Here is a 27,202-nt window from a genome sequence, read left to right as displayed (position 1 = left end):
ATGAACCAAAACAAACAGCAGTGTAAAAAAGGGAATCACATAAAAATTCAGGGAATCACATAAAAATTCAAATTATACTTTGAAATAATCTACAGGCTAAAGAGCATCAAAACTAAAATTGCAGAATATTTAGAGGAAAAAATAGTAAGAATACTTCACAGTAAGGACTATGGAATGTGACCAAAAATGTACTCAGAGGAAAATTCATTGATTAAGTACTTTTATTAATAAACAGAAAAAAATAAAGAGCTAAGGATTCCATATTTTAAAAATCTAAAGAAAGTAGAAGGGTGGATTTATTTCACATGTATATAATAATTTAGAAATATTTTAAGTAGCTAGAATTAATAACTTTAAAATTTTAAGAGGCAGGATACAAAAATAATAAGGAGGCCTGGATATTAGTATTCAACCAAAAACTAAAGAGAAAAAAAATGCAAGAAAATCAAATGAAGAAATATAAACAGAGAACACTATATATATATATATATATATATATATGTACACACACATTCTGGTCTATGCAAATACAATTCAAATTCTTGATGAAATAAATAAATTTCTAAGAAAATATAAATGACCCAAACTATTTCAACAAGAGCAAAAGCCAAAAAGTTATTAAAGAAAGGGAAACAGTGGAAAATAATTATCTCTAAAGCCTAAAAAGACAGAAAGTTTTAAAGACAAGTCTTTTTAAACTTCCAAAAGATAGATAATTCCCGTGCAATATAAATCATTCCTGGCAAGGACTACAAATAAACATCTGGCATGCATGCTTAAACTCTCATTTCCTACACTCTTCCAAAACACTAAATTGTTTACACATGACAGGGACTCAGAATCCTTCTCAACACAGCAGTCTCAGCAGCCACCACCAATAGGAACACAACCTGAAATGTATTTATCCTCCTGTTTCAGATCATTGAAAATGATGGAAAGCTTTCCAATTTACAACCCACTGTACTAGGAAATCTCGAATAAAAAAAATGCCAAAAACAGACACTAAAAATAAAACTGCAGGACAATCTCACCAATGAATATAGACACAAAACTCTGCAAAATGGACTCAGGATGTATTAAAATAATGAAACACCATGAACAAAATGGGTTCCTTCTAGGATGGTTTAATATTAGGAAATCCATTAATATAATTCATCACATCAGCAGATCAAAGTAAGAAAAACATATGGCCATCTGGGTACATAATGAAAAGACATTTGTTAAAAATTCATCATCCCTCCCCTCCCCCCTTATTACTAAATAGCTTTATAGTGGGGGAGGGGATGATTCACACTCCACTGCAAAGGAAAAATTCAAACACAGAAAAGTAAAAATCACTCCTAAATCGTACCACTCACCATCATCTTGAAACAACTTTAAAAAGGAGGAGAGAGAAGGACGGAGGGAGAGGGAGAGACAGAGAGAAGAGAAAGAAAGAGAAACTAACTCTTAGCAACTCAGAAAGATACTTACTCAGTGATAAAGAATATACATCGGAAACCAAAATAAAACTTCAAACTTGATTATGAAACGCTAGAATGCTTCCCACTAAAATAAGAAATAAGAATACAAGAATACCTGCTATCCCCACAATTATGTAAATGGCTCTAGAAGATCCAGTCAACCCATACTATATGGGGGGGAAAAAAGGACAATATTGTAGAATAAGAAGAGAAATGAGTATTGTTTGCATATATTATCGCCTACCTAGAAACCACAAGAAACCGCTGGAACTAAGAAGACAATACAGTACATTATACATTACAACAAAAAAACCAGCACATAAAAACTGGTAGCTTTTCTATTACTTGCGTTAATTAGGTAAAATATACAATGAGGGAAATTACCCCACTTATAACTGCAGTCAAAAGTATCAAATACCTAGGAATATACTTAGAAATAAAAGTTCAAAACGTATGTGGCAAACTACAGGCTTTTACTGAGGGTCGTATAAAGGAACATGAATGCATAGAGACCCTGTTACTGGGCAGAAGAGCGCAGTACTAGGAGTACGCCCTTCCCACTCAGTTTAGTGCACACACGTATTTAATGAGATTCAAGTAACAAGGCAATTTTTACCTTGAAGAAAGTGATCCTCAAGTTCATGTGGTAGAATATAAGAGAGACAAATGAGAATTTTGAAAACGAGACAACTGGGAGAGATGTTTACTAAATTATTTTAAAAGCAACGTTATCCGAAATAAGGTGGTACAAGAACTAAAGTTTATACACAGCAGGATCCATTGGGTCTGTTCCTGGACTGTAATCTGTTCTATTTATCTCCCTGTTCAATGTCTATGCCAGTTCCACCCACATTTCATTATCACAGCTTTAAGATATTTTAATGTATATAATTGGAAAAGATGGCCTCCCATCTCCTGGTTACAGCACTACACAGTTAATTCAATTCCTCAGTAACCACAGAACCACCCAGCCACAGATTAGGTGGGGCCCAGGAAGCCATGCAGCCCTGAGGTAGCAAAGGTAAGCTAAACCTTCACCACACTGCCTTCCAGTGGCAGACATCACCAATCCATCTCAGCACCTCTTTCCCACTATGGGCTATCCACGGAACCCATTACCAACCAGAGACAGAATTCACAGTAAGCCCACCGGACATCTCTAAAGTTCAATCTCTTCATTTGATGGATGTGTCCCCCCCACCCCACCCCCCCCCCCCCCCCCCCCCCCCCCCCCCCCCGCCAATCCTCGTGACAATTCTGCCAAGCAGAGCAGAAAAAGGCTTGTTATCTTTTATTTTAGACAACAATGTTTCCAACAGGGAAAATAATACCCTAAACTCAGCTAAAGTCTGATAAGGGGCAGAGCCCTCAACGTTCCATCTTTCATATCCAGTCCTATGGTCCTTCCACTACGTCCTACTCCCCAAATGGACGCAGTGAGCCTATACAAAGTTTCCATCCTCTGTGCAAGGGAAAAAAACAAACAAACAAACAGAATTAATTAGCCAAGTTTAGCCTTATGCGGGACTTAGTGTGTGTCAAGCACTGTTCTAGTGTTGTCAGTATTTCCTCATCTAATTCTCACCAGACCCATTTTACAGGTGAGGAAACTGACACAAAGAAGGTTAAGTAATTTTCCCAGAGGCACGTGGTCCAGAAGGGGCAGATCTGGGTTTTGCATCCAGGTAGCCTCACTATGGGCTTCCCTGGCAGCTCAGATGTTAAAGCATCCACGTGCAATGCGGGAGACCTGGAATTGATCCCTGGGTTGGGAAGATCCCCTGGAGGAGGGCATAGCAACCCACTCCAGTATTCTTGCCTGGAGAATCCCATGGACAGAGGAACCTGGTTGGTACAGTACATGGGGCTGCAAAGTCGGACACGACTGAGGGACTAATGAACACAGCACAGCCTGACTATAAAGTGCACATCCTTAGTCACTCTGCTTCTCAGAGCAGTCACCTATGACTGTTTCTCCTGGGACCGGAGCAGCACCAGGAGCTGTGCTTGGTCCCACACTGAGTACTCCTACCAGACCTAATGCTGGGCTTATGTAAAATTACACTGCAAGGAACATCTTCGTACACAAAATATTTTGATATTTTAAAATCCTCTCCTTTGGATATATTCCCAAAGATGGATTATTGGGCCAAGGAGCGATATTAGTTCAACACAGTTCCATAATATATACACACACCCAGAGTTTTGGTCATTCCTTACATAGGTGATTACTGCTACTAAGCTTTGGGAATCTGTTGATTTGGAAAAGAAATATAGTAAATTCTTCAAAAAGCGTTTTGTCAGCTCACTCTATTATTAGGAAAGAGATTCAAGTTCAATGAAGAAAACTAGACCTATACGCCTATACCCCTCTGAGATAATCTCCATTCATGATTTTGCTCCTTGTGGCTCACTGGAACCCCTGAGCCTTCTAATCAGTGTTGGAAACTGCTCCAAGCTCATCACCAAGTTCAGCTCACCAACTCAGGAGCTCTACAGCTGCCTGCTTCATGCATTCACATCTTCAATGAGAAGTGACAAAAATCACCATTCATCATGAGGACAGGTAAGCCAGGCAGGCAGGACATACCTGATTTATTCCTCACCTGCTGGACAGGAAGGGGAAAGAAGCTCTGGGTTCCACTTCCTCAGGACAGCTGGGAGGTCACGGCAGGAGAATCTGAAGCCAGGTTTTCAGGGTCCTTCAGGCTAGCAGTTTTCAAACAGCAGGTCGTGACCCACTGTTGGGTCTTGAAATCAATTTAACGAGTCACAGCCAGTATTTTTTAAAAACAGAATAGGAATTATCACAATGTACTGCAAGTGGTTAAGTACAAATACTGTTCCCTGCTTTTGCTTTATTTCTATGAGTACATATGTGTATGTAAGTGAAAGTGAAAAAGTGAAAGTTGCTCAGTCGTGTCCGACTCTTTGTGATCCCATGGACTATACAGTCCATGGAATTCTCCAGGCCAGAATACTGGAGTGGGTAGCCTTTCCCTTCTCCAGGGGATCTTCCCAACTCAGGGATCGAACCCAGATCTCCCGCATTGCAGGAGGATTCTTTACCAGCTGAGCCACAATGGAAGCAGTTTTCAAATAGCAGGTCATGACCCACTGTTGGGTCTCGAAATCAATTTAATGAGTCACAGCCAGAATTAAAAAAAAAAACATAATAGGAATTACCACAATGTACCACAAGTGGTTAAGTGTAAATACTGTTCCCTGCTGCTGCTAAGTCGCTTCAGTCATGTCCGACTCTGTGTGACCCATAGACGGCAGGCCACCAGGCTCCCCCATCCCTGGGATTCTCCAGGCAAGAACACTGGAGTGGGTTGCCATTTCCTTCTCCAGTGCATGAAAGGAAAAGTGAAAATGAAGTCACTCAGTTGTGTCTGACCCTTAGCGACCCCATAGACTGCAGCCTACCAGGCTCCTCCGTCCATGGGAGTTTCCAGGCAAGAGTACCGGAGTGGGTGCCATTGCCTTCTCCAAAACCACCACCATACTTGACACTAAAAATTCACTGAAAGTTAAGTTCATCTTTCTTTGGTGATTCATACTATTTCACTGGCCCAGAATGTACTGTTCTATCCTTTTTCCTACAGATTCCTTTTTAGACTTGAAAGCCCTATCTATCCTTCAAAGCCAAGCACAAATGCCACTTCCTCCAGAAAGCTGCCCAGGATTTTAACAGGATTCATCCTTCCCTCTACCAAACATCCTCAGTATCCAGTTTCAGAGCACTAAGCACTTTCCACAGCACATTACAGATGGCTGTGAAGGGAATCCATATTGATTCAACACCATAGTTGGAACAAATATTTAATGGATGGTTGAAATAATTCAGAAGATATTTAGGATGTCAAAAGACAAAGGATCTCATCCAAAAATGGATTATCAACATAAATGCAGAAAAAAATAATTAGTAGAGAATTCTGGCTAATAAAATGAAATTTAAAATAATTTACTAAAAAATACACGTTGATATAAATAAACAAGGATAAACATGAAATTATCAGAGATCATCTTGGAAAAGTACGAAATTATGGAATCCTTTCTTTTTTGTATATATATATCCTAGGTTTCCTCATTGAACAGGAATTCCTTTTATCATAATAAGGTCAACAAAACATGTGTTTGAAGAATTTACTGTAGTTCTTTTCCAAATTATCAGAGGCTCCTAAAGCTTAGAGACAATAAATACCCAAAACTAATATCTACCCTTGACCCAGTAACCTCTCTTTGGGAATATATTCAAAAGGGATGGCTTTAAAATATAAGAATATTTAATATGTTTATTACAATGCAATTTTAAAATTTTATTTATTCATGGCTGTGCTAGGTCTTTGCTGTTGCCTACAGACTTTCTTTAGCTGCAGCAAGTGGGGGTTACTCTCCAGTCGTAGCGCAAGGGTTTCTCACTGCAGTGGCCTCTGTTGTTATGGAGCGCAGGCTCTAAGGCGCACAGGCCTCAGCAGCCTCAACACCTGGGCTCAGCAGTTGCGGCCCATGGGCTTAGCTGCCCTGAGGCATGTGAGATCTTCCAGGACCAGGGATCAACCTAGCATCCCCTGCACTGCAAGGTGGAATCCCAACCACTGGACCACCAGGAAAGCACCTTCTACAGTGTAATTTTATAAAAGACAAAAAAAAAGGACCAACCTAAATGTTCACCAACAGCCTATGGGTTACGTAAACTATTTTTGCTCTCTTCTGTGAGTACTGTGCAATCTTGAAAAATGATGGATTATGAAGACAAAGAAAAACTGGGAGAAGGAAAAGACAGGAGGCAGAACTCTAATTTATTATTATTCAAACAATAAAAACATGCTTATTAAGTAATTAGAAGGAAATGTACCAAAACAGTGACTATATGGGGGCTGGAATATATTTAGCACAATTTTTTTTTCTCTACTTTCTGATTTATCTGTAATATCATTAGGTTACTTTAATTATTTAAAAATTAATTTATTAAAACAAACATTAGCATACATCTAACTGCAACCAGGGAATAATCTGTTTAATAATACCTGTTTCAGATAAGCCATGAATTGCTTCCCTTTCAATTCAAGAAGCACATACTAGCACCACTCTATGCCAGGCACGATGGGGATCAAGGTATGTATGAGCTCTAAGGGAAGTTATCTGTGCATCCGAAGACACAGAACGTTGTTAAAGAACTCCACAGGCTCTAAAGTTGTTCAAACTCAGGCTCCAATCCTCACTCTGCCACGCCCCCGTGGTGAACGAAAGCGCCAATTACCTACCTATGGCAAGTTACCTAACCTTATGAACCACAGTTTCCATATCTATAATGGCACTGATGCCAGCGTGGGTATCAATGAGAGCCTGTCCAATCAAACAGCCCACCAGAAAGCTGTCCCAATATGGTAAGCACTGCAGGTGGCAATTTATATGCTAGTTTATAAGTCTGTTCTTAAAATATGATTCACGTTTATTTTAAAGTGATCAAATTAAAACAGTGCGATACCTGTACAGCCAGAGAACATAAGGGTCCAGAAGTAGACCTAAGTATACGGAAATTTAATATAAGACTAAAATGGCATTTCAAATCGGGGAGGAAAAGATGGATCATTCAATTATTGATGTTGCAGCAAGCAGCTCACCATTTGGAAAAAAAATATAGAGCCTGATCCTTATGCCCCTCTCTATGCCCTTTAATGTATTAAAACAAATACATTCCAGATGGACAATTTATATGTAAGAAAACAAAACTTACATGAAATAATAGAAAAAATAAGGGTGACTATTTCTAGAGACAGACTTAGAACCCTTTGGCTATCAAAGGGGAAAGGCGGGGTGGGAGGAACTGGGACACTGGGACTGACATAGATCAGATCAGATCAGTCGCTCAGTCGTGTCCGACTCTTTGCGACCCCATGAATCGCAGCACGTCAGGCCTCCCTGTCCATCACCAACTCCCAATAATATGTATAAAATAGGTAACTAATGAGAGCCTACTATATAGCACAGGTAAGTCTACTTGGTGCTCTGTTGGGACCTAAATGGGAAGGAAATCCAAAAAAGAAGGGACATATGTATACATACGGGCTTCCCGGGTGGCACTAGTGGTAAAGAACCCTGCTGTCAATGCAGAAGACAGAAGAGCACTGGTTTGACCCCTGAGTCAGGAAGATCCCCTGCAGGAGCGTAGGGCAACCCACTCCAATATTGTGCCTGGAGAATCCCACGGACAGAGGAGCCTGGCGGGCTACAGTCCATGGGGTCACCAAGAGTCAGACAGGGCTGAGGCAACTCAGCACACAGGCACGCATGTACACATTCTGCTGATTCTTTTTGCTGCACAGTAGAAACTAACACGATATTGTAAGGCAACTATACGCCAATAAAAATTAATTTAAAAAATGGAGACTATTTCTATAAAATCTTTTTGTGTTGTTTCCAGGTATTTGATATTACACACAATTCTATTGCGAGCACTTATGCATATTTCCAGTGGTAGAGAAGTACAAGTATTTCTTGTGTGTATGTTCCAACAAGACAAATTGCTTATTTGTTAAATAAATGTTAATTTTTTCTAAAACCATCTTAAACATTTTAAAGTGTGTAGTCCAGTCGAGCTAAGTACATCCCCAGTGTTGTGCAACCGATGTCTAGAACTTTTTCAACTTGCACAACTGAAACTCTGTACCCACTACACATCCCCTCTGCATTTTCCCCTTCCCCCACCCCTGTCAACCACCATCTACTTTCTGTTTCTATGAGCTCCACTGCTTTAGATGCCTCCCATGAGTGGAATCATACAATATTTATTTTTTAGAGACTAGCTTATTTCCTTTAACATAATGTCCTCAAGGTTTATCCATACCGTAGTATATGACAGGGTTTCCTTCTTTTTAAAGGCTGAATAATGTTCCACTGTATGTCTATCCTACATTTTATTTATCCATTCATTAAAGAACAAATGAGTTCCTTCCACCTCTTGACTACTGTGAATAATGCGGCAATAAATGGATGTACAAGTACTTCTATGAGATCCTGCTTTAAATTCTTTCAGATAGATACCCAGGAGTAGGATTACTGGACCATACGGTAATTCTATTTTTACTTTTTAAGGAACTCCCATATTGTTTTTCATAGCAGCAACATCAACAATACATGAGGGTTACCAATTTCTCAACATTTTCACCAACACTTTTCTGTTTTCTGATAGTGGCCATCCTAATGGGCGTGAAATGATATCTCATTGTTTTTAAATTGTGTTTCTCTAATGATTAGTGATACTGAACACATTTTCATATGCTTGGTGGCCATCTGCATATCTTCTTTGGAGAAATGTCTACTCAAGTCTTTTACCAAAGTTGGATTTTGTTATTGCTGTGGTTGCTAAGTTGTAGGAGTTCTTTATGTATCTTGGAAACTAACCCATTACCAGATATTGAATTTACAAATACTTTCTTCCATTCTGCAGGCTGCCTTTTCACTATGAATTCTTAATGTCTTTTAATTAAATTAATTAATGTTAAATGCATTAAAATAAAATTCATTTAGCCATATTCATTAGATTCTTAATGTCTTTTCAAGTGTGACATACACAAAAAATGGAGTCCCAAACACCAACATGTAAATATTAAAAACTAAACATTTTCTTTAACCATCACTAAATAATATTTTTTTCAAAAAAGAAAAACTTAGAATTTAAATAGCAAAGAGTCAATATCTCTAAAATAAGAGCTTTATTTTTAACAAAAAAAAGGGGGGGGACAAATACCCCAAAAGAAAAAAGGGCAAAATGCTTGAACAGGCAATTCACAAAAGAAGAAACACAAGCAGCTAATAAAATATACCAATAGATGTTCAGCCTCATTAATTCGTCCACTGGGACATCAAAGGTATTTGGCAACAGAAGGCGACGGCCACAGCGTGCATAGAGAGCGCTCACAATCTCCTGGTAGAGACGCAAACCGATACGACCTGTAAAACGTGAACATGCTGAGATTCAGCTGTTGACCGCTTCACAAGTGATGCCAAGGAGAGTACCATACAGACGAAGGTAAAATCAAATCCAAAAGGGTCAGAAATAACCAAAATCCTGCAGGCACTGGTTTTGAGGACATATACACAGTAGAAACACAATGCAGGCAGTAAAGTAAGAACAAATTTACTGATGAAAAAGGTATCAGTGAGTTTTAAAATGAAAAAAGAAAGCAGGCTACTGAACAACATGAAGAATACAGTCTCACTTCTATAAATATTTACATATGTATTTAAATAATGTTCATCAAAATGTAAACAGTGGTAGGATTTGGGGTGGTTTTTTAAAAATAATAATCATCTTTGTTTTTCTGTATGTCTGAATGTTTTTGTAATGAACATATTTTTCTATAAGCAGGGGGAAAAAGAACCTATTTTTACTTAGAAAAAAAAAGGAGAGAAGAGTAAAACCAACTCTTGGACAGCCATTTCATACTCAGAATGGAAATAACGTGGGACAGGGTGATGAGGAAGTCCTGGGTTTACACTCTGGCTCAGACACTAATCACCTGAATGACCTTCGGCAAATTAGTTCTTTGTGCCTTGGTTTCTTCACCAGTAAATAAACATAATAATTCTACGTAATGGCATTACTTTGAGGACAGGACTAACGCTGAGTAAGTCTCAATAAACGTTAGTTTCATTCTCTCCTTTAGTTCATTATTGAAAGTACCTAGCTGTCCCTGTCATGTTTATTTACTGGTGAGGAAACGAAGGCACAAAGAAGTAACTTGCCCAAGATCATTCAGCTGATTAGCTGGAATCAAGATTGTTGGGAGAAATATCAATAACCTCAGATATGCAGATGACACCACCCTTACGGCAGAAAGCAAAGAAGAACTGTCAGTAATGCCTAAAGAGCCTCTTGATGAAAGTGAAAGAGGAGAGTGAAAAAGTTGGCTTAAAGCTCAACATTCAGAAAACGAAGATCATGGCATCTGGTCCCATCACTTCATGGCAACTAGATGGGGAAACAATGGAAACAGTGAGAGACTTTATTTTGGGGGGCTCCAAAATCACTGCAGATGGTGACTGCAGCCATGAAATTAAAAGACGCTTGCTCCTTGGAAGAAAAGCTATGAGAAACCTAGACAGCATATTAAAAAGCAGAGACATTACTTTGCCAACAAAGGTCCGTCTAGTCAAAGTTATGATTTTTCCAGTAGTCAGGTATGGATGTGAGAGTTGGACTATAAGGAAAGCTGAGCACCGAAGAATTGATGCTTTTGAACTGTGGTGCTGGAGAAGATTCTTGAGAGTCTCTTGGACTGCAAGGAGATCCACCCAGTCCATCCTAAAGGAGATCCACCCAGTCCATCCTAAAGGAGATCAGTCCTGGGTTCATTGGAAGGATTGATGTTGAAGCTGAAACTCCAATACTGTGTCCACTTGATGCGAAGAACTGACTCATTGGAAAAGACCCTGATGCTGGGAAAGATTGAAGGCGGGAGGAGAAGGGGACAGAGGATGAGATGGTTGGATGGCATCACCGATTCGATGGACATGAATTTGAGTAAGCTCCAGGAGTGGGTATTGGACAGGGAGGCCTGGTGTGCTGCAGTCCATGGGGTCTCAAAGAGTCGGACACGACTGAGCAACTGAACTGAACTGAGCTGTCCCTGGCTCATACCAGGTTGCTGGAGATTTGTCTGGTGACTGAATGGGATGGATGTATAAGCAGATAGTCTTAAGGAAGGACAGACATCTGAAGGATGGAAAGATGAAATGGGTGGATGAATGGGTCTGTGGAGAGAAGGATGGATAGGTGAACAGCCAGACAGATGGGTTGGTGAGATGGAATGTCAGTCTGTGTTTTCCAAAGAGCCACATCGATATATATCCCATCCTACATACTCAGGGTGACGCTGACACAACTCCATGGAGAGGCGGAGTTTATGTCTCTCCTCTTGAACTGGGGCACACTTTTACAATCGCTTCAACCAAAAGACTGACATGGAAGTTGTGCTGCATGAGGTCTGAGGCTAGATCATTCAAGGAGATGCTGCAACTGCTTGACTCTATGCCTTCATAGGACATGCGCCTTCAGGGCCTCAGGGTGCCATGTAGAAGTCTGGTCAAGTATCTCTATGCTAGAGAGACCACACAGAGATATACGGAAAGGCAGAAAGATGGATTAGATAGATATAGATTGGATACACAGATGGACAGATTAGAAAGATATACATATATAAAGTAGATGGATGGAGAGAAAGACATATATAAATAGATAGATAGAGAGATCAGTGGGTGGGAAGGTGAAGGGATGATGCATAGATGGAGGGATACTCCAAGAGCCCCAGCCGTTCTGAGTCTTCCAAGCCCTGGCACCAAACAGGACAGTGGAGAGCCCTTTAAGATGACCCCAGCCCCAGCCATCTGACCACAACCACTAACAGACCCTGAACCAGACTGACCAACTGAGTCATTTCCACTTTCTCAACCCACAGAAACCGTGAGAGACCACTGTTCTGTTAAGCCACTAAGCTTTGAGCTGATGTGTTATACAGTAATAGATATCTATCTAATACAGATAGTGAGATGAGCGTATATGGGTAGGAGGAGGCACTGATGTGGAATAAGTAACTTCTCTATGTGGAGCCTTGGAAACTAGCAACTTCTTGTCTAGGTACCAGGCCTTGTCTTGTACACCGCTCTGCTCCACCAGCCTCCTGCTTACCTACCAATTACAAGCCTTTCTCACTTCGATGGTTAATACTCTCAAAAGGGAGCATCCCAAGCTCTGACTTTCTGATTAATTGCCTGCTTGCCCCTGAACAAACTAACAGCACATACTTTCTGAAGGCACCCAATGGACCACCTAGCCTAAGTCTTTATATTGTATAGTGGGGGAAACTGAGGCCCAAAGAGGGAAAAGAGATCCCCCCAACCACGGCTGAATTAGGAGCAGGGCTCAGACTAGAGACCACAATTCCTGCCTTGAAACTCAGCGCTATTTCTCCTCCAAAAGCCTGTGGGCTCCTGGTACCCCCGAGTTTGAGTCCTGCCTCTCCCACTCACCGCCTGTGATGACATTCCCATCAGGGCAGTGAGCAACGCTGCGGGCCCTGGCAGGGACGTGCCAGAGCTCTTGGCTCCAAGCATACCTTACATCTGTCTGGGCATAAATTTGCATTCTGAATCCAGGAGGCCCCGATTCCAAGTATGTCAAATGTAATTAATTACAGCAAACCTTCTGCAACTGTTTTCAAACGCGGTATTAAAGGCTCTGTGCGCATGAAACACACAGCCCAGGTCCACCGAGGCGAGCTGGGAGCTGAGGAATAGGAGACGGCAAGTGCCATACGAGGTCCTCGGAGTAGGGAGGGCAACTTCCCATGACAGCAGAGTTCAGACAACCCCCCACAGTAAGGTCTGGGGCAGGGCATGGGCAGAGCATCTAATGGGGTTCAGGTTCCAGCCAGTCACCAACTCCACATTTTGGCCACGTTACTTCACTTTCCTCAAAGGAATGTTGTGAGCCTGGAATCTGGCATCCATCTGAATTTGAATCAACGATGGCTCAGCGGGTAAAGAACAGTCTGCAATGCAGGAGATACCAGAGACTCAGGTTCAGTTCCTAGGTTGAGAAGATCCTCTAGAGAAAGAAATGGCAACCCACTCCAGTAATCTTGCCTGGAAAATCCTACAGAGAGAGGAGCCTGGTGGGCCACACAGTCCGTGGGGTTGCAATGAGCAGAACACGACTGACAGCTAAGCACTGGGCAATTCCATTTACTGCAATCTCAATTCTCTCATATATTAAAAGAAAGAAAAGAAAAATCCCTGCTTTCCAGGGTGGTGGTATTAAATGAGATAATAGATGTTCAATGCTTAACCCAGTGCCTGGCATATAACAAGTCAATAAATGTGCAGTGATTACAGTTCAAGGAAGACAAATTCTACTTTGCAAAAATCAAGTGAGATAGAATGCTGAACTTCAGCCTTTTGACAGAAAGAGTTCTTAATGAAAGAACAAAAACTTGTAAGGCTGAATTTCCAATGCATTGCTCAAACTCCTTTCAAAACACTAACCGTGGGAGAAGCAGGTTGGAAAGGTGGGCCCAGGTTCAAGTTTAGCTTCTCTGCTTCCCACAAGGTCAGTCACCTTCCTCCAGGTCCCTAAGTCAGGGGAGCTAGGTGACCTTCTCACCCTGCCAGCTCTGTCCACTAGGCAATATGCCCTCCAGGTTTTCTAGAAGCCTTGCTTCCCAAATCATTACAGGGAGCAGATCCGACTTAGTAAGAGAATGGCTTCCAGCCCCCGGGGAACCCAAAACCCACAGACCCGAATGGGACCTGGATTTCTATGCCCAAACCAGTCCTGAATTGTGTACTCTGATTCAAAAAGACCCTAGAAGACTAAATAGACTGAAATTCTTTTGGCAATCAGAAAAACTGTCAGGGGTGGTCTTTTAGATTTGTTATTGCTCATCTTGTTAGGTTTACTTTTTTCAAAAGTGTTTAATTAATGTTTAGGGGAATGGATAAGGAAAGTGGCAAGCATTTTAATTCCCTCCCCCAAATTACTAGTATCTCACTCTGTGCCTCTCTCAAGTTCCCATGACCCCTCCATTTTAACCACCCAGTTATGCTGATTCCTATACCACTACATCCAGAGAAGGCAGTGGCACCCCACTCCAGTACTCGTGCCTGGAAAATCCCATGGGCGGAGGAGCCTGGTGGGCTGCAGTCCATGGGGTCACTAAGAGTCGGACAAGACCGAGCAACTTCCCTTTCACTTTTCACTTTCACACACTGGAGAAGGAAATGGCAACCCACTCCAGTGTTCTTGCCCGGAGAATCCCAGGGATGGGGGAACCTGGTGGGCTGCTGTCTATGGGGTCGCACAGAGTCAGACACGACCAAAGTGACTTAGCAGCATACCACGACATCATCTTCCCTTCTCCATCCCAAACTCTTCAGTCTTGTCGTCCGTCCAATGAGCCAATGAAGCTGCCCTGTGACCTAACCCTCGAGAACAAGTTACTCGTTCTGTCTGGGGTGTTCAGGTTGCCTTAGACTGGTATGGTCCAAGAGAAATGGAATATAAGTCATTAGGTAATTTCAAATTTTCTAGTGGTCACGTGTAAAAAACTGAAAATAAAAACAAGTGAAATGTTTAATATCTTATTTAACACAACATACAAAATACTATCATTTTAATCTTATTTTTAAAAATGATGACTGAGATCTTCTACAGTCATTTCTTATTTTTCCTACTGATTCTTTAAGATCTGGATCTAGAGAAGAGAAAAATGACAATTCAACAAAAATAAATAAATAAATAAAACAAACCCAGTGTGAATTTTTACACTTACAGCACATCTCAGTTCAGGTCAGCCACATTTCAACTGCTCAACAGCCACATGTGGCTGGTGGTTACCAGTACGTATTGGATGGCACAGACTTCAGTCATCTCCACGAGCTTGTTAGCTCTAGACTCCTGTGATCCAAAAAGACGAGCCTCACAACAAATTCCACCTCAAGCTAGCAGCCCCAGGGAAGTTTCCCTTCCCTGAGGCCTCATTTTCAGGACAGTTTCAGTTTTACTTCAGATCAGTTTCACTTTCTGCTTTTCTAGCATATATTAAAAAAAAAAAAAAACCCACATAAATACACTGACATTTTTATAGTTATTTTTTCCCCAGTTGATGAAATTTTTTTTTTAAAGTCTCCAGCATCCAAAATGCCTTTAATTATTGTCTCTGGGTATTCCAAGGGCTCTGGTTATGTCCCCTCATCTCGCAAAACTCTGAGCCCAAACAAATTCTCGGCAAAATTTTACCAGATGAAAATTCCCATTCTCAATTCTCTTTAAGAATATTGGGGCTGGTGGGAATTTGACCAGAAGGCAGCTCAAAGCGGAATATGCAGATGACCCCACCCTTATCGAAGAAAGCAAAGAAAAACTAAAGAGCCACTTGATGAAAATAAAAGAGGAGAAGTGAAAAAGATGGCTTAAAACTCAACATTCAAAAAATGAAGATCTATCTTCGTTCAAAGTGATCATCCCATCACTTCATGGCAAACAGATGGGGAAACAATGGAGACAGGGACAGGCTGTATTTTCTTGGGCTCCAAAATCACTGTGGACGGTGACTGCAGCCATGGAATTAAAAAACGCTTGCTCCTTGGAAGAAAAGTTATGACCAACCTAGACAGCATATTAAAAAGTAGAGACATTACTTTGCCAACAAAGGTCCATCTAGTCAAATCTATGGTTTTTCCAGTAGTCATGTATGGATGGGAGAGCTGGAACATAAAGAAAGCTGAGCTCCGAATAACTGGTTGCTTTTGAACTGTATGTGTGAAGACCCTTGAGGGTCCCTTGGACTGCAAGGAGATCAAAGCAGTCAATCCTAAAGGAAATCAGTCCTGAATATTCATTGGAAGGACTGAAGCTGAAGCTGAAACTCCAATACTTTGGCCACCTGTGGCAAAGAACTAACTGATTAGAAAACACTCTGATGCTGGGAAAGATTGAAGACAGGAGGAGAAGGGGACAACGGAGGATGAGATGGTTGGATGGCATCACTGACTCGATGGACATGAGTTTGAGCAAGCTCTGGTAGTTGGTGATGGACAGGGAAGCCTGGCGTGGTGCAGTCCATGGGGTCACAAAGAGTCAGACATGACTGACCGACTGAATTGAACTGAGAAGGGCTGGCCCCTCGGGCATACTGTCTTAGGCAATAATACATCCAGAAAAAGAGCCAAAACAGCTTCTGATTTTTAATGTTACCAGTAAACTGCAAGCCAGGGGCTTGCTGAGGGCCACTCGGACCTCCTCCACCTGTTAGGAGTCATTTCCACCCACGGGGGAGACATCAGATTTGGTTTCTCCCTGGATCCCCCTCCCCTCCAAGAGCAGGACTGGCCCTGGGAATCAGAGGTTCCATCCCTAACACAGAACGTCTCTTCACTAGAAAGCAAGTGTTCCTGTGGTTTCCACAGCATACTGGAGAGCGGAGCCTCACCTGACTCCATTTTTTTCTCTTTAGCTTATATATGTGGGGAAGGAAGTGGCAACCCACTCCAGCATTTTTGCCTGGGAAATAGCATGGACAGAGGTGCCTGGCGGGTTGCAAAGAGTCGGACACGACTGAGCGACTAAGCACAGCACAGCTTATATTTGAAGCCGCCTCCTGCTTCGTCAGCCAAAATATTTATATCATTTTTCTGTCGACTCAATACCATCCTCACCTTGGCCTCCCTCCTCTCCTTTTTAAGAAAAGAAAGGAGTTGTCGCCAATACGTTTCCCTGTTTATGAAGCACTTTTGAGTCTGTTAACTCAAGGGATGCTTGCAGGAAGCCTGTGAGGGGTATACGAGTGGACTGTTCTGCCACATAGCAGATCAAGAGTTGCATCGGGGCACCCAGATGCCAGTGCCTTCCGGGTTGCAGCAGGTCACACACAAGGCTGAAATGGGAGGAGGCTGGCAATTGACTCAAACAGGAGAACACATACACTGCAAAGGCCTGAAAGTTCTGAATTTTTTAAATCTTAGGCTGGCAAATCAAATAAAATAAAACAAGATTTAAGGGGCCAATTCACCTTGCGTGCACCCATCTGTGACTCTGGGTTTGTACAATTTACCCAACAGGGCACTGATGATCAGGAATTGGCTCTAGCTATAAAAATTAACACGTAGAAAACAAAACCAAATAAACCATACACAGGGCTTCAGAGTTTAAAAAACATTTTCAAATATGCTACCTCACATCATTCCTGTAAAGGACTGTGTCCATCTCAGGTCCCAGATGCAGAAAATAAGATTCCCAGGAACGGCTGGTGTGTAAACAGCAAACCCAGGTGCTCATGTAGGAACCCCACCTGCCCGCCCCCCGCCAGCCACGTCATCTGTACAATACGAGTGAGCAAGCGGGCAACACCACCCAACCCAGTGGCCCAGCCACCACATCTTCCCTTTGAAACCTGATCACGCAGGGATCAGACAGAGAAGCAGGTCATCCAGCCCTGCTTTGATGACAACCCCAAGGGGATCTAATTATAACAGGGAAGGGAGGAGTCAAGACCCTCTCACAATTTCTCAAGACCAAATTAACTCTAATTCCTTTTGACAGAGTGTTTGTGCAAATAGTAGGAAAAGCACTGGTTGAGGAGTTAAGAAATCTGAGGTTTGAAGTGGCTCCGCCTATCCACTGAGGTTCTGGGCAAGAAAACTCTCCCTCTCTTCCCAGGTGGGTGCGTGTCCATGTGCATGTCTACGTGTGTCTGTGTGTGTGTGCGTGTTAAGAAATCTGAGGCTTGAAGTGGCTCCGCCTATCCACTCAGGTTCTGGGCAAGTAACTCCACCTCTCCCCCCAGGCGTGTGTGCATGCGTGCGTGTGTGCCTAAATCAGAAATGACAAACTGGTTTCATATGGTAGCTTCATACTAAGAAGGACTCTAAGACCACTGGCCAGGCTCCATGGAAAAGACTGCCATGACTGATTAGCAATGTCTGCCACAGGCTTAAAAATAGGGAGTGGTGGCATGTATATTACTTATTTACCATCCCTGGATTAGATGCACAAATAACACACTGCAAGTGAAAAGTAACTTTTTTCTCACACCCCTCGCAACTTTTCAGCAGAACCCTGTGCCACACTTGTTACTGCCTTCATCATCATCACTGTTATCATCACCACTTTACAGATGCAGAAAACCTGGACAAAGCTCACAATATGATTAAGGAGCAGAGCAGGGAGGGGAGCGGAGCCTTGCCCCCCCAACTTCCATCTGTTTGTTCTACCCTTGGAAATGTCCAGCTGGTGTTGTTCTGACACTGGCAGGACAGTTCGTCCACATGGCCATACAGAAGGGACCACCTGTTTCCAAGGCTTCACCTTCCTCCCACGGGCTGCTTCAGCCTTTCAGAAAAGGGACCAGAGCAAGACACAGAAGGAAAGTGAGGCTAATTCAGAGTTCCAGATGCTTCTTCCAAAGGCAAAGTTCCAGCCTCACTTATAGGTGGAGACGCCAAGCCCAGAGATAAGTGAGGTTAAAATAAAAGGGCAGAATTGGAAGTCCCTAATTGTCACAGTTCACCCACCAGGAACAGGACACTCTATATCCTCAATTCCAAGGTGCCTTAGACTGTCAGATACACCATCGATTTTATAATAGCTTTCTGAGACCAAAAAAAAAAAAAAAAAAAAAGGGAGAAACAGCGCTGAAACAGAACACACACATCTACTGTAAAACACATCCCAATTTCAGAAATAAGAAAATGTGGGAACTTGACCATGGAGGAAATATGGGAGTCTGTGCTCACTTACTGAGCTGGGCTATACAGTGTTAACAATGACAGCACTTTCTAAAACTTATAGGGAAAAACAATTAAGCAAATAAACAGAATATTCTCAGTTATCCTCCATAAATTTTCCCTGAATCTTTAGCATGTGCAAACGGGAATCTGACCAAAGGTGGGGTCTGGTTGAACATCAAATCACACATTAAGCTACTTCACATTTAAGGGGCCCGTGTATCTACAAATAATCCTCTGACATCCAATTCCAGGGCCTACGGCCAAGACCAGCTCTGGGAGTAAGGACAGGGAATTATCAAGTCCCCTCCACCCCAAGGCACTCCCCCTCTTCCACCTCCTTGGACATGCTGGGCCCCATTCTCCATACATGCAAATCTGGATCTCTCCATCTATTTTAAGGAAACGGTTCATACAACAGGAGAGAAAAGGGGTGGGGAACTTTTGAAAAATCTCCACAACATGTGAAGTCAAAGGAGCATTAGTCTCATCCAGGGAGCCCTCTCTGATTTATTATTATTATTTATTTATTATTATTCCCAGGGAGCCATGGGCTTTGGAGCCAGTCCTAAGAAATCTATTTATGGCTTCCTAACAAAATACAGGTGTTGACCAAATGGCCAAACCCAAATTGGTCACCTACTCTTCATTAGCCCCAAATCCAGATGATCTGAGCTCTTTCCAAAAAATAAGATTAAGTCATCAAACATTTATTGAGCTGCTGCTCTGTGCCAGACCCTAAACTGAATAACCCATGATCTCTGCCCTCAAGGAACTCGCAAGCTGGCTGGTGAGTCAGAAATGCGAACAACCAACTCCCATCTGTGAGTCCAGACTACCTGGAAAGTCCTGCAGGCTACAAAGGTCCAGGGGACTCCAGAGAAGAGAACATGCAGGTGGGTCTCAAGGGGGTCTGGTTTCTCATGGGACAGAGGAAAATGAGGGAAAGGTCATGAAAGACAGAAGGCCTGGTGTGAACAGACTCTCAAAGGTAGACAGTTTAGGGCTTCCCTGGTGATCCAGTGGTTAAGAACCTGCCTTGCAATGCAAGGGACACCAGTTCGATCTCTGGTCCAGGAGGATCCCACATGCAAAGGAGCAACTAAGCCAGAGTTACTGAGTCCACGTACCTGGAGCCCGTGCCCCACAACAAGAGAAGCCACTTCAATGAGAAGCCCACGCACCACAATTAGAGAGTAGCCCCACTCACCACAACTAGAGAAAACCCGAGTGCAGCAACGAAGACTCAGCACAGCCAGAAAATAAAATAAATCCTCAAAAAAAAAAGGTAGACGGTTCACCACGAATTAAGATTTATCCCTTTAAACAGTGTGCCACAGGCTTTGAAACAAACCCAGGAATATCTGGAGGCGCCAGAGCATCCTTGGAATGAAAGCACTGACAACGCTTTGGACAGGAAAGACATGTAGGGCCCAGGAGATGTCTCATCCTAGTCTGTTTTAACACAACACACAAAAAATGCACATTTTCTGTTGTTACTTAATTCTACCTATTAAAGATAAGTCAGCAAGTTTGCAGAACAACCGAAATTGCCGTCACTGGCATTCAACCTCCACAAATGGAGACCACTGGGTCAAGAGGTTACTAACATGTACTGACCACCTTCTAAGGAGTGGCCGGATAGAACACGTGAATTGCTTCATTTAATCATAAAACAACCTTTCAAGGTCAAGATTATTTCACCCCTTCTTCCAGATGCAGAAGTTGTGGTTCCAAAACCAAAGGAGACTTTTCCAAAGTAACACAAGGCTAACCACGCAATGAGGTTGGGTTTCAAACTCTGGTCTGGCTGACCTCACATCCACCTTTCCATTTCACCAACTGGGTGGCTGTTAGAAATTTTCTATGCTTCGTGTTTAAGGCCTCCCCTGGGGGGAATTTCCTGGTGGTTCCATGTTCAGTTCAGAAATGAATTGCACTGACTGATCATCTTTGCATCCAGATCTCCTCCCACCCCTCAGACCCCCAATCCTGGTCCTACGCACCTGCTGTCTTCTTCCATCTTCATCCTTTTCTCAAGAAATACTTTTTAAACCAACCTCCTAGGACAGACTCCTCCACTTCTCAACTTCAACGGCACACATACTGAGACACAATATCTTGGAGTTTCTAGCCATCATCTGTCCTTCCGTCTAAAGCATTCCGGCCTAACGTTGGCAGAAGACTGCTTTAGGGCAAATACAAGGGAGGCATGGACCACTTTGGCCAGAAGAGGCTATATGGATGAAATGCCTCAGAGTTCAGAAAGGAAGTCCCACAAACAAAACCAAGGGCTTCCAAAGATGTGTTCTAACCTTCTGAGGCCACCCAGTAACAACAAAATGGAACACTGGTCTGGTTCTATGCTGTCCAATACAGAAGCCACTAGCCACATATGGCTACTAGCACGTGAAATGTGGCTAGTCAGAAAAGACTCAGTATCCCTCCAAAGAAAGAATGTAAACCTGCACATTAATAATTTTTATATTAATGAATACTGAAATGATAGCACTGTGGATATACTGTTACATAATCCATAGTATTAAAATTAATTTCATCTGTTTCTTCTTGGTTTTTCTAAAGCATGACTAGAAAATTTTAAATGACATATGTGGCTCACATTTGTGACTTGAATTTTATTTCGACTGGACAGCACTGGCCTGACACATTTAAAAGATGAGAAGACCAAGACAGCAATTCTGGAGTTTTTTAGGAAGCGCATACACACAAAAACACAGACATTCACTCAGAGTCTGATAGGTATTTAAATATAGCACAGACATGAACTTTCTTAACTCCAAAAAAAGTCCTCTGGCAACGTGAAGTAAGTGAGGAATAAAAGTAACTGGGGCTGCTCTCCCAGTGACCAAGACTGGGATCCCACACTACTTATACAGTCTCTTTCCCAGCCAGAGGACCTGGCCAAGATGCCACTTCACTCTGGAAGGACAAGCTAACAGCACCTGCCCTTCCCGTCTCATCCAAAGCCAACAAGCTGGGGTGCATGCCTGACTGCCAGCTACGTGGTCGAGACTTCTTCACAGCTGGCCCTTCAGGTAAGCTCAACCAGAGAATAAAAAAAAAAAAATGTGACCCAGGACACTGATCCCAAAGGGTTCATGTGAAAGTCTACTGGGGTAATAAGAAAATGAAGTATAAGCAGCAATATGCGGGATTCCTGGAGCACATCATCCTCGATCATCTGGACCACCAACTGTCAAATTCTTTTAACCATACCTCACAGTAGGACTTAATCGTGCACACCCATCAGCATATGTAAATAAAACTACAGTTTCGTTAAGACAACACTTACCTGGGATACATAGCTATGCCTCTGCTAGTGTGTGTTCCCCTGTATCCTACTCTGTTCTTTTTGTGCGTGTGCTGACTGTGATCCACTAAACTGATCTTACAACCCACTAATGGGTCGTGACTCACAACCTAGCCTGGGTATGGCGAGTACAGGCAGACTCCCCATCCTGTGATGGGCACTGCTACGTGACCACTGCACCCTATCCTCCACAATGTCGGAGTCCGGATGTGACCTCAGAATCCTTCTCAACACAGAGATCCAGGCAGCTACAGCCCATCGCATGGAGTCAGAATCAGAGAAGAAAACGACTTATTAGGATCACTGCTCTGTTCCAAAGCTCTCATACAACAAACACAAAGACTGAGGGCTCAGAAGGAAAAAAGTGGTTTGTCCAAGATCATACAGCAAGACCGTGGGCAAACTAAGCCTCCTGTGTACCCACAAAGCCTCTTCACCTTCCATCACCAGGGAGGAGACACAACTGACATGCAACATTACAAGAACATGGAAAAATTTCAAAATTTCACCATGATCATGAAAAGTCTGCTTATACATCCAATGAAACACGCAAGGAAGTTCTTATCACCCTTCCAAGGAGACAACATGAGCCTTCTGAGGTCAGAGGAAGCAGTATGCCAACAGCTGAGTCAAAGGTGGAGGGGGAGAATGGTATCTGACAATGCAGGAGTTTTTAAACTGTTTCTCAAACAAAACAAACCATTGGTTGTTTATTTCCTAGGACCAGGGAGAGGTCACACTCATACTGACCAGCCATCTTTGTTGTTTTCCTTCTGCAACAGCAAGAGCCCTTGTTCAAGTTCACCTCTGTGCAGGGCTGAAAATATAAGCAAACCCTTTTTCTTAGCTTGGTCTGAAGTCAAGCAATAAAGCAAGCCCTTGAAATTTCAAACGTTATTAGAAAATTAAAAAAAAAAAAAAAAAACTCCTTAGGCAGAAAAGCAAAGCATTAATAAGAGTCTCCTCTGTGAAACTGAGCATAAATGATCTTTCACCAAAATAACTCAGTCCATCATCAAATTACCACTCAAGTCCAATTTGCCAGATTTTTCGCCCAAGACCACAAAAGAGTTTGGTGAAAAGACATGGCCTAATAAAAATCAGCTGATATATATCCATTTCTGGTCACACTTCCATCCACCATAGGAGGTGAGAAAGGCAAGGCCCAGGTCACTGTCTCAATCCTGAGAGACGCCAATAGAAACAAAAGAAAACTGACCCCGCCCCCAACAGTACCATCAGGCACCTCTATTTCCTTTAAAACAAACATGATCAGAATAACCAATTTAAAAAAAAAAAAAAGAAAAAAACAAGCCTACAGAACAGAGATGATTTTCCATTTCTAGTCAGGGGTTCCCTTTAAACTGTTAAACAACACAACAAAATTTCAAGAGAATGGAATGAAAGAATTTGAGTTGTGTGTCAGGAGATCCAGGGCACACAAAGGAACATGCTGCAATATTTTTATTCCTTGCACCAGAAATAACCTGTTATCAACAACCCTGAGTCTTTCTCAGATGCCCGGTAGGGGTGCCCACCCACCCCTCCCCAATGCAGGACACGGTTCTCCTCCCATCACCTGCTAAACTGGCTCTCCTGTCTCGTGAGACCTCCTGAGCCCTTGGAAATTATAAATTCTTTGGCTGTCCTCGGCATCGGCCTAAATAATTCAATAGAAAAAAAATTAATTACGCTACTTTAAAAAAAAAAAAAAAAAAAGCTCATTCCAAATATGTCAGAATGTGGCCAGTCAGCCCTGAAGGATTTTGTTACTAAAAAAGTAAAAATCTCCCAAATGCAATGGCGGTGATGGGAAATGTCAAACCTCTGCACTGTCAAATATATTTCACAGAATTTGTATCCCCTTAGAAATGTGTATTTCCCCAAAACGGCGTTGGGAATTCATGGACCAGGGCCATCATTTCTTCCAAGACCAGCTGGTGGCTGGTGAAAGGGAATAGGATTTTCTGTCCTGGCCCTGTGTGACCCACCACCAGGTCCCATCCAAGAAACCACTCCTCAAATGCTAACATTTCCCCCTCCTTTTGGAGAGAAAAATTGGAACTTTCTGTTTTGATGCAAAATCCCCAGCAAGTTCAGATAGTAATTTATCACAAATAACCCTTCAACTTTGGGTAGGTACCTTATCTTCCTTTGTTAAATTTCAATTTGGCCAATATTTGTCTTCCCAAAAGAAAAAAAAAATTTTTTTTGGCTTCACCTTGACTTTTTTGAAGGCCAAAAACCATCAAATAATATGTGCACATATGCTTTCATGATCCAAAGACAAGTCTCTTTGGGTTTTGGCTTTTGTTTATATTTTGATTTTTTTCCCTTAAAAAAAAATTTAAAATTTGATGCTAGAATCAAGTTGAATTGGTGTTTTACCCCATTTTTTCAGCAAAGTAAGTATTCCACTACAGAAGATGGATAAAAATCAGCATTTTCATCTCTTCTCTGTCCTTTCCTTTTTTATCTTTCCTTCCTAAGTCAGTAAAATTTGTGCTTTTGAAAAAAAAAAATTAGACCCCCCCAACTAAATGATCAAGCTTAATGGATTTTTCCCCCTTTGAAAGTAATCAAATTTGTGAAAAATACCAAATGTTAGTAAACTATCAACCCCACAGCACAATCAAAGAGGCCTGAAACCAAACTGGATATATTTTTTTTAATAATAAAATTTTCAAATTGAAAGATTGAACAAGCACACAGAAAGGAAAATTTTCTTCTTACCAAGGATTCTTCAACCCTTGTCTTTACCAACTGATTCACTTGCATGTCATAAAAAATGAGCTTCTGTGAATCCACTGTTAGTTTTTTCATAATAATGTTAATTATGCATATCTTATTTTAATGGCGGTCTCTCCTACAAATCTGTGGACTACTCAATTTGTATAATGTAATGAATTTACATTTTTTTCCCACTGAATACTGCTCAGAAAAGGTTGCTGACATTTTCTGTATAAAACAACAACAAAAAAAGAAATGCCTAGACCTTTCAGCAAACAAAATCAGAAAACAGTCTTAATTATTCCATCAAAGCAAAAAACAAAAAAAAAATAACAACACACAACCCAACAAATGCAGGGAAAAAATGGATTTCACTCTAACTTTTCCAGTTTCTGCTTTTCTTTAGAACCTTGGGATTTAAACACAGTAAAATGTAAATGAAAAATTAAAAAAATAAGACCTACAATTTTTGGGTGTGTCCAAAGCCAACATTTTAGGCTCTATTTCTCTTTTAAATCCTTCCTTCTTGGAAATAGAAAAACTTTAAATATTGCCAAATGGCAAAATTAGTCTTTTTTGCCCACTGAGCTAAACAAGTTCCAAATTACAATGAAGTACAATTTCTAATTGCTTCAATAAAGCCAATTCTCCCAGTTTTTCCTAAACTCAACAATTTCCCTCCTTTCCTCATTCCAAATAGTTTTTTCTCAAACTAAAATGAGTTGGGCAGCCAAATCGACTTTGGTTTTAGAAGGCTTTTTGCCTTCTCCCCTTCAAAACCTGAATTCATTCAAATTCTAGCTTAATTTTCATTTACATATTATCTGGATTTGGCTTCAGAAATAAAAATTGTCTCTATGCTCCTGGAAAGATCAAAGTGAAAATTGTCACCCTCAAAAAGAAAAAAAAAGAATCTCTGTCCTCTCCGCTGCCTTAGAGAGGAAACTTTTGAAAAAATAAGAAATAAAAAATATTTCTTTTCAATTTTAATTTCTTTTTTATTTACAAAATAGTATCCTCTAGGTGGCGTCGTTTTAATGGGAAAAAACTACCGTTTGAAGAAAAATTAGAAAAAAAATTGAGAAAAGGAAATATGGCCTAAAAAAAAAAAAAAGATTGTTGCAAAGATAGGAAGCCAGGGGGGAAAGACCTCCCGAGGGGTCATCGGGGACCCCGAGCGCACAGAGGGTCAGGGGGAAATTGTAAATTTAGAGGGGAGGGGGGAGATCTGGAAGGGGTTGCATTTTTGCAAAATGTGAATTGTCCAAACTGAAATGGCTGCTCTGTTCTCTCGCCGCTTTGTTTTCTGGGCTCCGGTCCGAGCCCGGGGCTGGAGGGGGCGCCGGGTGGGGGCCCGAAAAGATCCCCGCGTCACCCCCACCCTCCGCACACCCCGTTGCGCCCGGGGGGGCTCACCAGACCCCGACTCTCCCGTTTGCGCCCACAAAAAAGCCCGCAAACGTGCCCAGGCACTTTGCATTTTGCAAATCTTGCAATGAAGTGGCGCAGCGCCCCGGGCCCCGGCCCCCCGGGGTCCCCCGCGCGGTGCATGCCCCCGGCCCCCCGTCGTACCTGCGGAGCCGCCGCGCCGCCCGGCTGGTTCATGGGTCCGTGCGGGAGGAGGCGGCCCCGGCGCGTCCTGCTCCTCCCGGGCCGGGCTGCTGGTGCGCGCACAATGCCACCGCCGCCGCCGCCGCCGCCGCCGCCGCCGCCGCCGCTCCCTCCTCCGCCCGCCCCGCTCAGGCCGGGGGGGCGGGGGCGCTGGGGGCGCGCGGGGGGGGGCGCCCGGCCCTCGCCCCCACCCCCGGCCCGCACCGGCCGCCGCCGCCGCCGCCGCCGCCGAGCCGCCCCTCTCGGGGCTGCGGCCGCCCCCCGCCGCCCTGCCCGCCCCCGGGCCGGCCTCGCCGTGCGGCCCGCGAGCTCCGGGCCTCGGCCTCGGCCTCCGCGCCACCGGCCTCCGCGCCGCACACAAAGCCGGCCGGCCCCCGGGCGCGCGGCTCCCGCCCGCCCGCCTGCCCCCGGGCCGAGGCGCATCCGCCCCCCAAACTTTCCCGCGCCGCGCCCCGCGCGCCCCGCGCCCCCCGCGCCCGCCCCTCAGAGCCTTCCTGCCCTGCCCCCGCTCCCCAGCCCCTCCGAGAGGTCATTTTCACGTTGGAAAAAAAGTTTGGGGAGCCTTCTCTGGGCGGAACACAAGGGGTTAATGGGAACTCTTTGGCTCCCCCCACCCCCCCAAAAAAAAAATCAGATTGATTTTTTTAAATAAAGTTTGAAGAGCTGGCCTTATGGAAGAATCGGAAGACTCAATGGGGATATTATCATTGCCCCTGCCACCCTTCCAAAAAAATCTAATGTAACTGAAGAATAAAAGTTTGAAGAACTAGCCCTATGT

The 27,202-nt window shown here is 42.9% G+C and overlaps 1 protein-coding gene across 16 annotated transcripts in view; it reads right to left on the bottom strand.

Annotated features, from left to right (window-relative positions):
• ZNF618 (zinc finger protein 618) overlaps window positions 1-26,528 on the bottom strand; it is a 200,914-nt gene extending 174,386 nt beyond the window's left edge. For all 16 annotated transcript variants that reach the window (XM_086414570.1, XM_086414573.1, XM_086414571.1 and 13 more), the window contains exon 1: window positions 26,386-26,528. In XM_086414570.1, the coding sequence (XP_086270696.1) occupies window positions 26,386-26,418 (33 nt within the window). In that variant the 5' untranslated portion in view covers window positions 26,419-26,528. The remainder of the gene's footprint in view (window positions 1-26,385) is intronic.
• Window positions 26,529-27,202: the final 674 nt, after the last annotated feature.

This window comes from Bos grunniens, chromosome 8 (genome assembly GCF_055505025.1).
Source record: "Bos grunniens cultivar Pamir isolate PY7600 chromosome 8, Bosgru_T2T1.0, whole genome shotgun sequence".
NCBI lineage: Eukaryota > Metazoa > Chordata > Mammalia > Artiodactyla > Bovidae > Bos > Bos grunniens.
Note: the sequence above shows the minus strand (reverse complement) of the source record. Positions and strands in the feature narration are given on the sequence as shown.